At 42.2% G+C, this 15679-nt stretch overlaps 1 protein-coding gene across 2 annotated transcripts in view; it reads left to right on the top strand.

Moving 5' to 3' along the window:
* EIF2AK2 (eukaryotic translation initiation factor 2 alpha kinase 2) overlaps positions 1 to 15679 on the top strand; it is a 1554704-nt gene that overhangs the window by 270509 nt on the left and 1268516 nt on the right. For both annotated transcript variants that reach the window (XM_044057939.1, XM_044057874.1), the window contains exons 4-5: positions 7304 to 7413; positions 7502 to 7628. In XM_044057939.1, the coding sequence (XP_043913874.1) occupies positions 7304 to 7413; positions 7502 to 7628 (237 nt within the window). The remainder of the gene's footprint in view (positions 1 to 7303; positions 7414 to 7501; positions 7629 to 15679) is intronic.

Below are 15679 nucleotides of genomic sequence, written 5' to 3'. Positions count from 1 at the left end.
TGCACTACTTGCTGGGATATGACAGTGAAAAGAGCCTGAGTTCATAGGTAAGTACTAGGCTATCTGCCCGAGGGCATCTGTAAGCCTAGCCAAATGTGTTGGCTTTTGCTGCCCCCTTAGATTAGTTCCCTGTGCCTCGTTCCAGCAGAGCCATTAGTTCCCTGTGCCTCTGTCCAGCAGAGCCACTGCAGTGATCCCCGGGGTAAATTTTCTGATTCCCATCCACTCATCAAATTTTCTCTTGAAGAGTGTTAGTGAGGGGCTCTGCCTAATTTAGATCGGAATCCTGTTCCAAAGCATGGGGAGTCTTTGGGACAGGAATCTATCCCTCCAGCACATTTTATTTATCTTTGTGGTGAGGTTTAGATCTCTAGAGCGTGTGGCTCTTGTGGATTTGTTTTTTTTTTAGGTGGAGCATGTCCTTCAATTCTGGGTTGGGCATGGCCTTGTATGTCAGGCAGAGATCACCTCTGAGTAAGCGGTATGCAACCGAATACAGCTGGAGTTCCTTCATTCGGGCTGCATAGGGCATATGTTTGAGGCCAGTAATCCTCTTGGTGAGGTACTTCTGTGGTCTTTCCAGCTGTTGCAGGTGTCTTGTAAGGTACATCCCAAATGAGGCATTGTACTCTGATGGGTCTAATGAGTGATGAGTAGAGGGGCGCACAATAACCTCTTTTGTTCTAGATGTGAACCCTTTTGTGATTAGGTGGGCCATATAGAAGGATTTTCTAACCACCTTGGCAATATGATTATGAAAGGAGCGATTACTATCTACTTGGGTCCCCAGATCCTTTATTACATTTTCTGCATTTAGGGGACTACCATGTATGTGGTAGTTTGCGGATACTTTTTTTTTTTTCCAAAGGTGATGACTATGCACTTTTTGGCGTTTAGCTTGAAGCCATGATTTTGACACCAGGTATCCGTCTCAGTGAGACTCTTCTGGAGGATGTCTGTATCAGCTGGAGAGTCAATTATGGCCCCCTGTTTGCAGTTGTCTGTGAACCTGGTCAGCCATAGTCCTCCTGTGCTTACCTGTACCAGAAGTATATGCTGAACAGGAGGGGTCCCAAGACTGAGCCCTGGGGGGCGCCACTTGTAACAGGTTTAGAGTCGGACCTAGAGCCTGCAACTCTCACCATGTGGGTTCTATCCGTGAGCCAATTGGCAACACATCTCGTGATGTAGGGGTTTATGTTCAGGCTGGTGAGCTTGTCTATAATACCAGAATGGGGGATGGTGTTGAAAGCCTTTGCGAGGTCTAGGTAGGCTGTGTGGACCTTCTTTCCCTCGTCTAAAGCCTTAGTAACTGTCTCAAAGAAGTCCATCAGGTTTAGGAGGCATGATCTGCCCTTAACAAAGCCAAACTGGGTAGGGTCCAATGTTTGAAGGTTCCCAATGTCTCTGTTAATGAATTCCATGATGATGCGCTCCATAGCCTTGCAGACCAGGCTAGTCAGGCTTATAGGGCGATAGTTCCCAGGGTCCGTTGTGGCTCCACCTTTGTGGAGTAGGATAATGGTTGCTGTGCACCACTCTAGCGGTATGTAGCCTGTAGAGAGGCTGAGTGTTTAGGTGAGGGGTTAGTTCATTTTGGTGCTAATGTAAGACACAGCCTGGGACAACATCTGGTCAAATTGAAGTTGTATTTTTGGCTTTGGATGGGGCTGTTTTAACCTGTGTGTCAGTGATTGCCAGGGCACTACATTCTTCTGGTATGGTTATGGGCCCTGTAGGGAGTGAGAGGGAGGTGAAGTTTTCACTAAACTACTCTGCCAGAATGTTGGCAATATCAGTCGGTTCAGTGTATTTTGTGCCATTCTGCACTAACTCCGAGCAGATCTAAGAGTTTCCAGTTAGGCTCTTGACATAGCTAAAGAACGCTTTGTGGTTATCTTTGGAGTCCTTGGCAATCTTTCTTTCGAAGCTAGCCTTGGATGATTTTATGAGGGATCATAGTTTCTTGCTGATACTAATCAGGGATGTCTTTCCTTCTTGGGATTTTACTTTTTTCTGCACTAGTTTACTCTTCTGTTGTATAGCTTGTTTATGGTAGGGGTCCACCAGACTGGTTTCCTTTTCTTGGAGGAGTGAGTCTTGGTTTTGCTTGGGATAGCACAATCCATGCATTCTTCAGGTGCTCATAGAGTGCCTTTGTTAGGGATTCAGCAGCTTGGACACCATTGTCCTTTAGCATGGGGGCTGTGAACCTTTCCACCTTGGTCTTAAGTAACGTGAAGTTTGCTTTTGAAAAGTTTTTCACTGTGGTTTCCTTGACTGGGGGTAGGGGCGGAATGTGGATATTCAGAGTGATTAGTCTATGGTCTTATCTAACCAGCAAGGTTTTGACCTCCGGTGTAGAACACCGGTCATCTATGTTGGTGATGACCAGGTCCAATATGTTGTCACCTCTGGTGGGGTGGTGACCAGTTAATCCAGGGCGTTCAAGTTTATAAATTCTAGGAAGCGTTGGGCAAGGGAGTTATTACTTGAGTAGTTCTCCCAGTTAATGTTTGGGTAATTGAAATCAACCAATATTAGGGCATTTGGTAGGACCTTCATATTTTCCAGTGTCTCCAGAAACACGGAATGGGGGTCCTGGGTCATGGTGGGTGATCTGTAGCAAGCTACAATTTGAATTGCAGTTTTGCCCGTTGTTAGTTGCACATGAATGATCTCTGAGGCATTGTGCTGTGCCACTAACCTGGATGTGTGGGCATCCCTGATGAATATGGATACACCCCCAGTGTTTCGGTTCGGGTTCTGTGGCCGAAAAGTATGGTACGAGTTATAGCCTGGTAGTGCTGGGGTGCTCTCAGGAGCCTTAAACCAGGTTTCTGTTACTGTACAGATATCAATGTTCTCCATACTGAGGAGAGCTTCAAGTGCATGCATTTTGAGGTTTAGACTTCTGGTGTTAAGTAGCATAACCCTCAGTTTTTGGTTACTTGTGCTATTTATGGTGGTGGGTTTGTCTTTTGAGCCTTGCCTAAAAAAGGCACTGTGGGGGCGGCAAAAGCCTTGGCCCGTATTCAGAAGCCTAAGGGTGACAGGTGCAAGCCATCTTTTGTGAAGCAACGTGGCTTATTGAGCATGTCATCCCAGGTGGACAGATACTGGATCCCCTTTGAATGACACCAGAAACTTAGCCAATTGTTGAAATTGATCATTTTTTTCTTTATACTGTGGCATCATTCTTGGTGATGGCAGGATGCTAATCAGAGTCAGGGTCATACCGGCCTGGGCTACGTGATCAGAGAGCTCTTCCATGTCTCTTTTCATGTAGTCCAGAGAGGTACGTCTCAGGCCATTCACACCAACATGGACAATGACAGAGTCATATTTTTACTTGTTCTGGAGTGACCTGAGTGCTTGTCTTATGTGGCAGATCCTGACACCCGACAGGCAGCTAACTGTAACCTTCTCCTTGTCCAGCCTAGTTAGTGGGACATCAGTGTGCCTGACTATAGAGTCACCTATTACTAGTGTGTTGGGTATGTTATTTTGCCTTAAGGGCTGTGATTGTGAGGCACACTGATTATGTGAAGTATGTGTTTCACGGTTTGTGATGGGGTGTGGAGGTTGCTTGGGTGTCTGCTTCGGAGGTCTCTGTTGCTTTTGCAGATTTTTAATTGGAGCCATCGAGTATGTTTTTGTGTATTTATGTGTGTTATTTGCCGGTGTTGGTTTAGTAGGTCTATGCGAGACTGGTGGCGTGTTGCAAGTATTTTCTTTCTCCTCTTGACTGTCAGTTCCAGTCTTGGGTTGAGAGAGCTTTGCCTCCAGTTTGACTGTATAATTGCATCTCTCGCATATATTAGTGTTTGTTGTTAGGAGGAAAGGGTTGTCGGTGTGCATGAGGCAGTTGTAACATTGCCTAAAAATGCCCAGATTCACCAGTTTGACTGAAGAGTACACCTGAAACTGCCTTTTGGACATGCCTGAATAGGTAAAGTGAGCTGTTTTACTGATTAGCTGGTAGGGACGAATAGAGAGCTTTGTCCTTCTGGGCAGTATAGGGGGTCTATTGGTAGGGTTAATTAGTGCTTTCTATGAGTTTTGAGCAAGTGCTGGGCTGTGAAATTAATGGTTTGAGTGCTTAAGTTGAAAGTTTGTCGGATATGAGAGAGAGATAAATTAGCCCAAAATGGCCAATAAACTACTAACTTCTGGGCTGCAGCAAACAAGGCGCACAAATTTCAGAAAGAAACAGATCAAATAAGCAGGCACAATAAGCCTTTAACCAGAAATTCCCAGCTCAGAAGGGCAGAATCTAGCCTCTCTTCTCACAAGAGTGCAGACTACAAACCTTCTTATTGTAAAATAACTGGCCTGGAGCCAAAGTGCTTAAACCACAACTAATGTGCTTTTAGAATAACAGACACTGAGCCTTCAATCAGCAATTCCCAACTTTGAAGGATGTAAGCTACCTGTCCTGCCACAACAATGCAGTCCACAAACCTTTTTAATGTAAAACAACTGGTTTGAAGCCCAAGTGCTTAAACCAAAAGACTTAGAATAACAGTTACAATTTAATCAGGCTACTACCAAGCAGTAATAACTGCAGCAGAATAATACAATTTAGTACTTTTAAGAAGAAGCACAAGCAAAATAAGGTAATAAAGTGGGAAGAAACACAATTACAGTAAAAGCAGATGAATAAAGTGCAATTTTTTTATATATAACAATAGAAAATGAGCAAACTGATTTAAACAAATTACCCAATTAACCAGTAAAAAAACCTCAAAACTGAGCCCTGTTCCAGCAGTCTTCAATCTGACAAGTTCTAACCACACACTCCTGCCACGAGGGTGCAGGGGAACGTTCTCCAAAAAAGATGGCCTGGATTAGTGCTCAAGTTATACAAACAAAGCTAGATTCAGCAGGTCTGAATCTAGTCTATGCTACAGCAGACAAGGTGCACCAATATCAGAAAAAAACAGATCAAATAAGCAGGCACAGTAAGCCTTTAACCAGAAATTCCAAGCTCAGAAGGGTAGAATCTAGCCTCTCCTCCCACAAGAGTGCAGAGCACAAACCTTCTTAATGTAAAATAACTGGTACTTCAGAACTTCTAAACAGAGGATCGATGAAGTTATAGGAGGAAAATCAGTCCATATGAAACACTTTCTTGTTTTAAATAGTGGGTCACTAAAACTGGAGGAGGACACCCCCCGAGAAGTGAATAGTTACAGCATTACAGTGGTGTTGGACAGTATGGGGGACATGAGCATTATGTTATGATAACAGCTGGAAGGGTGAGAAGAGAAGGGAAATACATTGCAAATTCAGAAGGTGTGAATGAGGAATCTACAAACTACTTGTCTAACACTATGTAACGTATTGATTGCACATAAATATCACATATACCATACAAAGCTAATACACAAGTAAGCTTTGGCACCATTACCTTGCAGTTGTTTTCAAGCTACCTAGGAAACAGAACCATTACAGTTAACACTTATAACTTGCTCTCTGACCCATAAAAAATAAAAATAATCACATATTTTCCACAAAACTCAATTCTAGTATCACTCCTCTTCATCAGCTGTCAGACTTGAACGAGACCAATGTCATATCTTTTATGCTGATAACAGTGTTCTGTGCTGTGTCCTCCAACTGTAAATCGATACTTGGGAAGTTCAGCACACTTCCCATATGTAAATAAACAAGACTGACGGCAAAGAAAAATTAATTTTCTTTGGAAGTCACCAAAGCTGAATAAACCACTCCACTGTCCTACACAATTTGCTAGAATAACGAAACCGTTCAGCGAGTACCATCATTCCAAGACATTGTTACCACATTGGACCCACCCTTAAGTGTGGCCTTGAAGAAACAATGTAAAAGGTAAAATTAACTCTGATGTTTGTGGCGATCATAACATTTTCCATTACGTCATGCCTGAAGATAGGAGGGTATAAACAAAAGCATACAGCAAACACAGTTAGAATATGCGTAATGTCTTGTAGCCTGTGCCTCCAAGAAAAAAAAGAAAAAAACTTGCTTTACTCTCCTCTTCTCTCATGTAGAGCAGAGCACCTCTACACTACATTCCAAAGACACAAATGTGACATATTTGTAAAAAAAAAAAAAAAAAAAAATTGCTGCTGTTCATCCTAATCTATTAAACTTTAAGCACTGCCACTCTTCTTCTTAGCCACAGGCAAGCAGTTATAAGCATCAGCTACCACCTGCATGTACATCTGACAGTGCAGTACTACTCTGCACAATGCCCAGGCTCCTGTCCATCACTGACTGTGCCTTCTCAGCCTTAGGAAGTGTAGTATATATGTTTTTTTTTCTAAGAATGCCATCTGAGGTCAGCAAAACATTTGTTAAAAAATTAAATAAAATAATTATAATGCTAGCTACTAAATAAACCAGATGGCTTTATGTGGTGTGTTATTACTGTGCTTGATTTAAGGAATGCGCTGGGTTGCTGTATTCTGGATTAGGTTTCTACAGCAAAAAACATAAACTGAACTTAATCCCATAGTCCAGACATTGAGTTGAGGTCTTGTCAAAAACAAAAGAAGAAACTTCTCATAAAACCAGATCGTGCCATATAAGGCAGCATCCATGGTGGCACAAAGTACAGCAGCTATGCTTCAAACAAAATAACAAAATTTATTTTGCATTCCTGTGTGAATGTCCCCTGAGATTGTAATTTCTAAAGGCTGTTAACATTTAAGAATGAATACCACTCTGAATTATAGACAAGTTATCACAGTGTGCTTTTGCGCAGCATGATAACCATGATGCTTAGTATGAAGCTGCATGGTAAGCCAGAACTGCTGTTTTTCATTACTGGGGTAATTAAAAACTCAATCTCTGAGTACTCCAGTCCACAGTATTTCTTTAATTAGCTATATCTGATGTAAACACAAAATTTTAAGAAATAAAATATTTTAACCTTTACTGGTGGCATAGAGGGATAAAGTCCTGAATATAGCCCAGGTGATCTGACTCTGATTATCAGTTCAGGCACTTGACAATGCAGGGAGAACATATGGGCATGCCCATCCCTTGGGGCAGGAGGCACACAATGGGCACACATGAGCTTTTATCTCCCTTGGGCAAACTGGAGAGAGAACGTTGTGTATTACTACTTTGGGATGAGCAAGGAATCCTGCTAACTTCAAGCCAGTTGCAGAAGTGAGGGACCCGGCAGAGCTGATGCCCATTGTATGTTCCACCTATGATGTGCTACCAACATGCATTGGGGGATGGGGAATTAATATAATGCTAAATATTTTGTTTCTGATTTTATGCACATAATTGTTTCATTGCATTTCAGGAGAGATCAATTGGCATGAACTCCATCAGTATTCTTCATGAGTATGCGGCAAAAAGGAACAAAAGAATTGATCTTATTGAAACTCAGGAAGGACCTTCTCATCTTCCAATGTAAGTTGTATTAAAAATGGTAAAATTTGAAACTGCCTCAAGTTGTTTGCCTTCCATAAATGCGGTTTAATTTCATCATTGTCTTTAGGTTTTACTGTAAGTGGAAGCTTGATGACCGAGTATTTGATTGTGGAACAGGGAAAACGAAACAAGAAGCAAAACAAAAGGCAGCAACACTGGCCTTAGATGGTCTGGCAAAAGAAGACAGTGAAAAGGTAGGTGGCCATGAGTATTTGGGAAAAGAAAATCACATTTTGTCTACCTTTCTACATCACTGTTTTCATTTTTCAGGAATGACTATGGTAGAGCCTTCTGGCCTTTGGTTTTTGTTAATTTCATATTTCTAACATTGTTTACACTACAAATTTAGAATGCAGTGGTAGGATGCAGTGGAATTAGAGAGTATCAGTTGCATTGGACTTTGCTGGTAGATCCCTTTCCTGAATATCTATCCCTTCATCATTTTAGGGGCTTCATTGGTCAATGTTATCTTCTTGGATAGAAGAGTGAAATGGCACATAGAACTGCCAGTTTTCAATTATGTTGCTCAGTTGTGCTCCCATTGCTCTCAGGATGCATGATTAGAGTTTAACAACTGTTTCAACCATGCTATCCAATATGGTGGATTTCGTTTCCTCTGTGCTCTCTTAGCATTTTCAATGACTTTAAATACTTGAGTAAATTTATTCCCCTTCACTACAATAAGATTTAGTCAGTATCTTGCTCCAGGCTGTCATTTCTGTCCCAAAAACTGTTGTCTGCTTCTTAAACAAAAGTTTTAAATATCATTTCTCAGTTTCTTCATTGCAGAGGACTTCTTTAGAAATAACACTAGTAAAGGTAAACTACCAAATACTAAGACCACAAGAGAAGTTTTCTGTTTAGTAGACAAGATGGGGTGGGACTGCCTTTCTAGAGTTTATCTACCAATAGTAATAAGATACAAGGTACGTGTGATAGCCAGTGTTAGGTAAGAAATTAGGCTTATTTTTTATGCCACTGCAGAAGTTAAATATGTTCACAGGTAAGTAGTAGACTAGCTGCTCTTGCAGGAAATTTTAAGCCTTGACAATTTCCCTTTCAAAGGTAAGAATCAAATCCTTTACCTTGTGACTGTGAGGTAAACATCTTAACTGTTATACCAACCCTGTGTGAGCTGTAAGCCTTATTCTCAGGGTCTCCTCTCTTTTCCTGATCTTCTTTCTTTGAGATGCTTGCTTTTTATTTTGCTCTGCTATGAGGCAAAGGTAAGTTGTGTGTGTGTGTGTGTGTGTGTGTGTGTGTGTGTGTGTGTGTGTGTGTGTGTGTGTGTGTGTGTGTGTGTGTGTGTTTGTGTGTGTTTGTGTGTGTTTGTGTGTATACAACAGGCAGATTCTATATTAATTAATTAAATTAGTTATTATTTATGTGGAGAACTGCATTGGTGCTGAGACCCTTTACAGTCATGCCCCAGGCCAGAAGACAAATTAAATTAAACAATTTTACAGTTATATTTCACAGTAAGGAGGTATCAATGTATTGAAATTGTACTTAATTGATAGAACGCAGGTGGTTTATACAATCAGTTGCAAGGCAGAGAATGTTTGCATGTATAATTTAGTCATACTAATACTAGCATGCTTCTGGTACAGTTCAATATACTGTTTCAGGAGCGTTGATAACGGTTGTCTCTGTAATATTCACATTTGCATGCATCGGTTAGGTGCTGTTTAAACTTTTTATGGAATATAAACTGATTTTGTTCATTCCTGATAGTGACAAATAGGCTAGTCAAGCTTGCTGCTTCTGGCTTAAAAGCCAGTCCTCGCTAGGGTAAATGTTAGATATTCTCAATGGAAAGTTCCTGTGCTTGGTGGACCTAAGAAAGTAGGAATAACTCACCTTTGATAATCTTGTCCATGAGGTGGACTGAGCTCTGGTTGACTAATTTAGATAGGTGGATGTTTAAGGTGGCTGTCACACTGATAGGCAGCCACATTGCCTTTGCAGGAATAAGCAATGATCTGTGCTAGAAGAAGAAATAGTAATAAAGCAGAGTGCCATACTTGGAAGGCCTGTAATGGCAAATAATCTAGTCCTGTATCACTCTCCTTGTTTCAGGTGATAAGTAACTTGGTAGTTTATGGAAGATGTTCAATTGCTTCAGGACTTAGTCAACTACAGCCTCTTTCTGTAATTTGCATGTAAGACTGGGTTCCAGCCATAATCCTAAATATTTGTAGCTTTATACTTGTATTATATACGTGCATTTTAATCACCTTGATTTTAAAAGCTTAATGTGTAGTAGGTTCTGACAGGCACTAAACAAGTACTAGTGGATTTGGTAGGATTTAGATTAAGCTTATTAGCTGAGAGCCAGAAGAAGTTCTCATTAAAGTCATGCAGTACATCTTTCTGCAACAAAACAGAGCCCTTTATCCTCCTTTGGAAGGATCAGGTTTTCTGCATAAAGGGAGACTTCCAATCTAGGAAAAGTGAGTAGTAGTTCATTAATAAAGAATAGTAGGATAAGCCCAACACTGATCCTTGTGGGACTTATGCCCCCAATTTTCATTGCTCTGAGCAAATTTCTCAAATCCTTATCATGACTGTTCTTTCAAATAACTGCTAAACAACTTAAAAAGTTCAGCACTAGATCCAAATCTCTGTAAGTCTTGCTAGAAGTAGTGGGTGACCCATTGTTCCAGAGGGCCTTTGCTGCTGTAAGCAGACCACTTTCCATGTTATAATAAATTATATTTGTTAAGTAGCAAATGCCTATTTATGTGGTGTAGCCATTTATAAACTCATGATGTGTCATGGACTTGAAGGCTTTATTTTGAACGGTGTTCAAGTAGTTCCTTATACACAGCCTTTTACAGTATTATTGCAAAAGGCCTTATGTGTGATCTTGACCTATAGTCACCGAAATCTGTAGGTTGGATATCTTAGTAAAAAGAATGACTGTAGTACATTTAATGATTGTGGGGATCAGGCTTCATGTAAATGATAAATTAATAATGTGGGTAAAGGGCTTGTAAATACTAGAAGCAACCATTTTGAAAAATAAAGAAAATAACACATCTCCTAAGTGAGTGTTTTCTTACATTTTTAAAGAAGCTTCAGAATGCTGTTTTCCACAGGTGTGTTTACAACACATGGACCCAGTATTCTAGGTTGTGGAATTAGGTTAGTAGAAGCTAACAGTGGGTCAGTGGGCTTGCCTGTATTGGTGATATGGCCTTTGTAGTAGATTTAGCTGCTAAGTGTCCTTGGGTCTCTCGGAAGCTGATGGTGCATTGTGAACCGCAAATATTGATTGATTTCTTCTCAGATAGCGAGATGTATCTGTCATGACTGCTAATGTGCAAGCTATACTGTATGAAAGATATTTATTATAAAGTGTTGTTTCATTAGATGTTTCCATCTTTCTCCAAAGTTTAACACTGGCATTCAAATGCACCTTAAACAAAGATGGCCTGCATCTTTGACCCACAGTCAAAATATAGATCTGACGTTGTTGTCTTCATTTGCTCTTCAACCTGTGGGAACACAGATCTGGGATGGATCCGACTTGGCCGCATTTCTCCAGCATTGGATCCGAGCTCCAAGCTCCTCCCCTACTCACAATGCCGCTGTCTCCTTCCTCCATTCAGATCTTGTTTGCTGCGCTCATTGCAAGCATCGTGATTCACTGCTCCAGGCTTTTCTTTGGGTAAGTGAGTTAAATTCTCTTTTCTGTCTAAAATTTTTCTTTCTATCCTTTACCTACCCCTCCCCTTTCGTGTTCAGGCGTCAGTTTAAAAAATAAAAAAAATCTCTCCTTACTCTCACTTTTTTCCCTATCTCTAAGTGTGTGTGTGTGTGTGTGTGTGTGTGTGTGTGTGTATTTTCTGTTTGGGCTCTCTCTCTTGCTAAAAATGTCAGAGATACCCAAACCAGGTTTCCGTAACTGCACAGTGTGTGGCCATAAGCTTTCCTCAGGTGATGGCCAGACTCTGTGTGTTGTTTGTTTAGGGGTCCCGCATCTCGATTACTTCTGTTCGATCTGTGCGGGGTTCAGTCCCCATGCATTGATGGATAGGAGGAATAAACTTATATTCAAGGACCTTCTCCCTCCATGTACTATGGAGGCACAGGCTACCCCTTCTGTCTCCGCCTCGACCTCTGGGACTCAACCTCCTGCTAAGACGACTGGGGATAGAGCGAAGCATAAGCACCGAGACAGGCTGAGGAAGTGGTCCCCTGACTGCTCTTCCTCAGCTGAACCACCAGTTAAACTCCGACTGCTAGCACTGGTTCTCCCCAACTCCATTCTTCTTGTTTCTCCCCCGAGCCAGAGGTGCCTTGGAGTTGTTCCCTGGAATCGGCGTCACCTCATCGCCTCTCTAGGCCAGTGTTGGTGGCCTTTCCTCCAGATCCACCCGCAGCCTTTCTGAAGCCGAGGTGGACAGGATGATGTGGATATTCATCCACACTCAGATACAGATGGGAGTGTTGCCTGCCCCCTCTCCCTCCAGAATGGGGGGTATGCAGTCCACCTTCATCCTGATCACTCCTTCGATCTGACCCCCGGTTTTGGAGTCCCTTGGTCGGTGCCAATGGTACCTGGTACCTCGACTCTGACCATTGCTTTGATTGGGTCAGCTCTGACAAGCTCGGAGCTGTCTGGCTTCAGCTCTGAGTTTTTCAGAACAGAGCCTTCCAATCAGAGTCTCAGCACTTGGAGGTTTGGCTCCGACTCCCCCATTGACCCTGAGGATTACAGACTTGATTGTAGCCCCAGCTCAGGGGTTTGTTCTCCTTCTGCCTTTGATGTGGTGGAGAGGGTTCTCTCAATCCCATAGAGACCCTTGACGATCTCATCCTCAGAGTCCATCCTATCTCCCCCTGTTTCTGGTCTGGATTCTGCCATTCTGCCTCCTCAGGGATAGCCTGCTGCCTCTCTGCCCCAGGGAGCTCCCCCACAGGAACAGCTGGATGTTTTCGAGTCCTCCTTAGAGACCCCCCCAAGGAGGTTCCTCGAAAATGCACATGTAAAAGGAGGCACTTAGACTCCCCACCAGAGTCTCTCATGGAGGACACTGATCTGGACGAAGGGGAGGGGTTCCCCCTGATCACTTGGAGACATCATAGAGATCCTGCAGGCAGCATGGGGGGGGGGGTCTCTCCAAAAACCCAACCCTGATAAGTTTGTGTTCCTGGAGGCATTTGGCGCAGGACCCTCTACTTCCTGGGTGTCCCCTCCCGCAGATCCTCTGGTGGATCTTGTTAAATATCGGGCATGGAAGGAGCCCGACACAGTGGAGCCTATCCTTAAGTGCCGTGATAAGGTCCACAATGTCCTTACCGATAAACCACATTGGTCAAAGGGACTCCCTGTCGATATCATGGTGTTGGTGGCAGCCACCAAGAAGGAACTCGCATAGGAGAGCTCCATGGTCTGCCTGCCAGACCGAGAGTCTAGGACCTTGGACCATTTTGGGAAGCGGACCTACGCTTCAGCAACATTTTTGTATGTATGCCAAACTTCATGGCACATGTTATTAGGCTTCAATGAGCCCTAGTAAAGGAGGTCGCTGAGTCTACCCTGAGGTCCATGTCGGTGGAGGATAGGAAGGTTTTCTCTTCTTGAATGGCCATCCTCACTTCCATTGTCAATACCTTTATGCGGCTTCTCTCTCATGCTACCAAGGGTGCGATAGAGCTGCTGGAGCAGGCACTGCCATCAGGCGCCATGCCTGGCTCCGACTTTGAACCTTCTAGGAGCCCTTCAAGGCGTCATTTACAAATGCCCCATATGATGGTTCCACTCTCTCTTTAGAAAGACGGTACACGAGACACTGGTCCAGAGCGAGAAGGATAGGAAGCCTCTGCCAACGGAATCTGCTTCTCAAGCCATCAACGATCCTTCTCCAGGAATCAGTGGGGACAAAGAAGATGTGGTTCCGGAAGTCTCAGGGTTATTCCCAGGACACTTTCGACAGACACTGCCCTTGTGGCAGAGGAGGCCTGAGGAACCAGCGGTCTCAGGATTCATTCTTGGACAGCCCTGTGCAGCAGCCCTGAAGAGTTGCTTGGCTGCTCATCTCTGCAGGCAGTCTGGGATTGACTGTCTTTACACCCAACTGCGTGGGAGTCCATCACAGATGATCAGTGGGTGTTGTGAATCATATCCAGAGAGATATTTAATCCCCTTTCTTTGAAGGCCAGTTCCAGACAAATACCTTCCAGATATTCCACCCGCTCATAGGGAGGCAGCAGCACAGGAAAAAGGCTTTTAAACTGAGGTTGTTTGAGCATATAAGGGACATTAATAATGGCAATATAGAAAGCCCTGTAGCTCTGCATTTTTTAGAATGTCATAATAAAAGTAGTGTAGGTTTAAAAGCCACTATTTTAGAACAAGTCAAGCCATCATTGTATTGTCAGCAGGATGTTAAAACTGTGTTATTGCAAAAAGAAGCTTTACTTATTTTAAAGTACAAAACTATGTCTCCTTGTGGGCTCAATGAAGAGTTCAATTGGAGAGCTTTGCTTAATTAATTATTTAATTGTTTAATTGATTTAATAGTTTGCTATAAAGAATGGGTGCTTGTACACATTTTTATTCTCCTTGAAGGCTTTGGCCGAGACGTCAGAGATTTTATTAAAAGATTTGCTGGATACTGTGTTCGTTGTTTGCTTCTTGGTGCCTTTTTTCGTTGTTTTTTGATGTCTTCCGATCCACAGTACCATCTTCCAAGGATTTTTAGAAAGACTAGAGAAGGGAACCAAATGTCTCTTGACAATTTCCTTATGAATTCAGCTAATTCATCTGAGAGAGGTGATAGAGGTGAGCGCTCTAATTCCCAGAGACTGCCAACTGAGAATAATGTGATTTGGGAAAAGTGGGAAGAAGAAAGAAGAATGCGGTCTTCCAACCCCTTTTCCTGTGTTGGAAGGAAGATTCCTCTGTCTGTTAATGCAGAAAATAAGCTATTGTTTGAGGAGTTGGAGAAACTAATGTGGAAAGAGACCGCAGTACATTACAATATATGTGGTCTTCAAAAATATGTAGAGACAGATACAACACCAAGGGGTCTTAGAGTGTTTAAAGACCCCTCTACTCCATTTGACCTTTCTTTGGACTCTGATTGTGGTTTTCACAAGAGGTGGGTTAATGCTGCACATGTTTGTGTCACTGAATGGTTACATATACTTATTGAACGTGATTTACTTAAGCAAAAGGAACTGTGCAATAACATTAAGAAAATGTATACAGATTTGTCTAACACTGTCTCCGTAGCTATTTTTGATGAGTTTCTACAACAAACCAACAAGAAACTCAAGGATTATGAAGCTACTTTAATAGAGCGTAAAAAGGCAAGCTTCTCCGTGATGTGCGTGACTATGAAGCCAATCGGGCTTTTTTGTCTAAAGCACAACGCACGAAAGTGCGTAAACAAGTTAGGTTTCAATCCGGTAAACAGATGAACATTTCTCACTTGTCTTCAGCGTCGGAAGGGGGATACACGTCTTATGAAGACGAGGAATATGAAACTGAGTTTCCAGTGTTACCGGCTGCCCAACAAAGGGAGAATTTTCGCTCTGCATTTCGTGGAGAGGCTACAACCTCTTTTCAGAACCAACATGGACAAAAACGGACATGGGACCAGTCCTCCTTTCCAGGTGGACAACGCTATGGACATGGGGGATACAAGAGGGGTAGAAGATGATTATATTTCAAAAAATTTAAGGTACTGTAATGCTTCAGATTATGTCATTAATTTATCTGGATACGAGTTCAACTGTGTTGAAATGTCTTTACTCAACAGGGGTTTGAAATTCATCCCCACAGTTGTTACTCCTCTTCATGAATTAAAAAAAAGACATGTATGTTTTTGGTAGGAAGCTACAGTTGAAATATTTTTTTAGTAATTCCTCGATGATTTCAAGCTCTGTTGACGAATTAAATGACAGTAGTTCTTGTGATAGCTTTTTTTCTTGTTTTTCAGATGAAGCTGTTAACGCATATTGTAAATTAGACACTACTAGGATACCTACTGTCAGTAGCTTCATTCCTGGTAACTTGAATAATGATATATGTCAGTTTGTGAGTTTAGTTAACTTTTTTACTGAACTTAATTATAAAAAATATATGAGTATGAAAACTAATGTTGAATATAATCTGCAACGGAATGAGTGGCAAGCTTTAGTAAATCTTAGTAAAAGAAGTGACATAATTTTCAAACCATCTGATAAAGGCAACAAGTTAGTTGTGATGCATTTTGCTGATTATTTTTCC

Source organism: Protopterus annectens, chromosome 1.part0 (assembly GCF_019279795.1).
Source record: "Protopterus annectens isolate FY-2018-M chromosome 1.part0, PAN1.0, whole genome shotgun sequence".
Lineage (NCBI taxonomy): Eukaryota > Metazoa > Chordata > Ceratodontiformes > Protopteridae > Protopterus > Protopterus annectens.
This window is presented reverse-complemented; position numbering and strand designations above follow the sequence as displayed.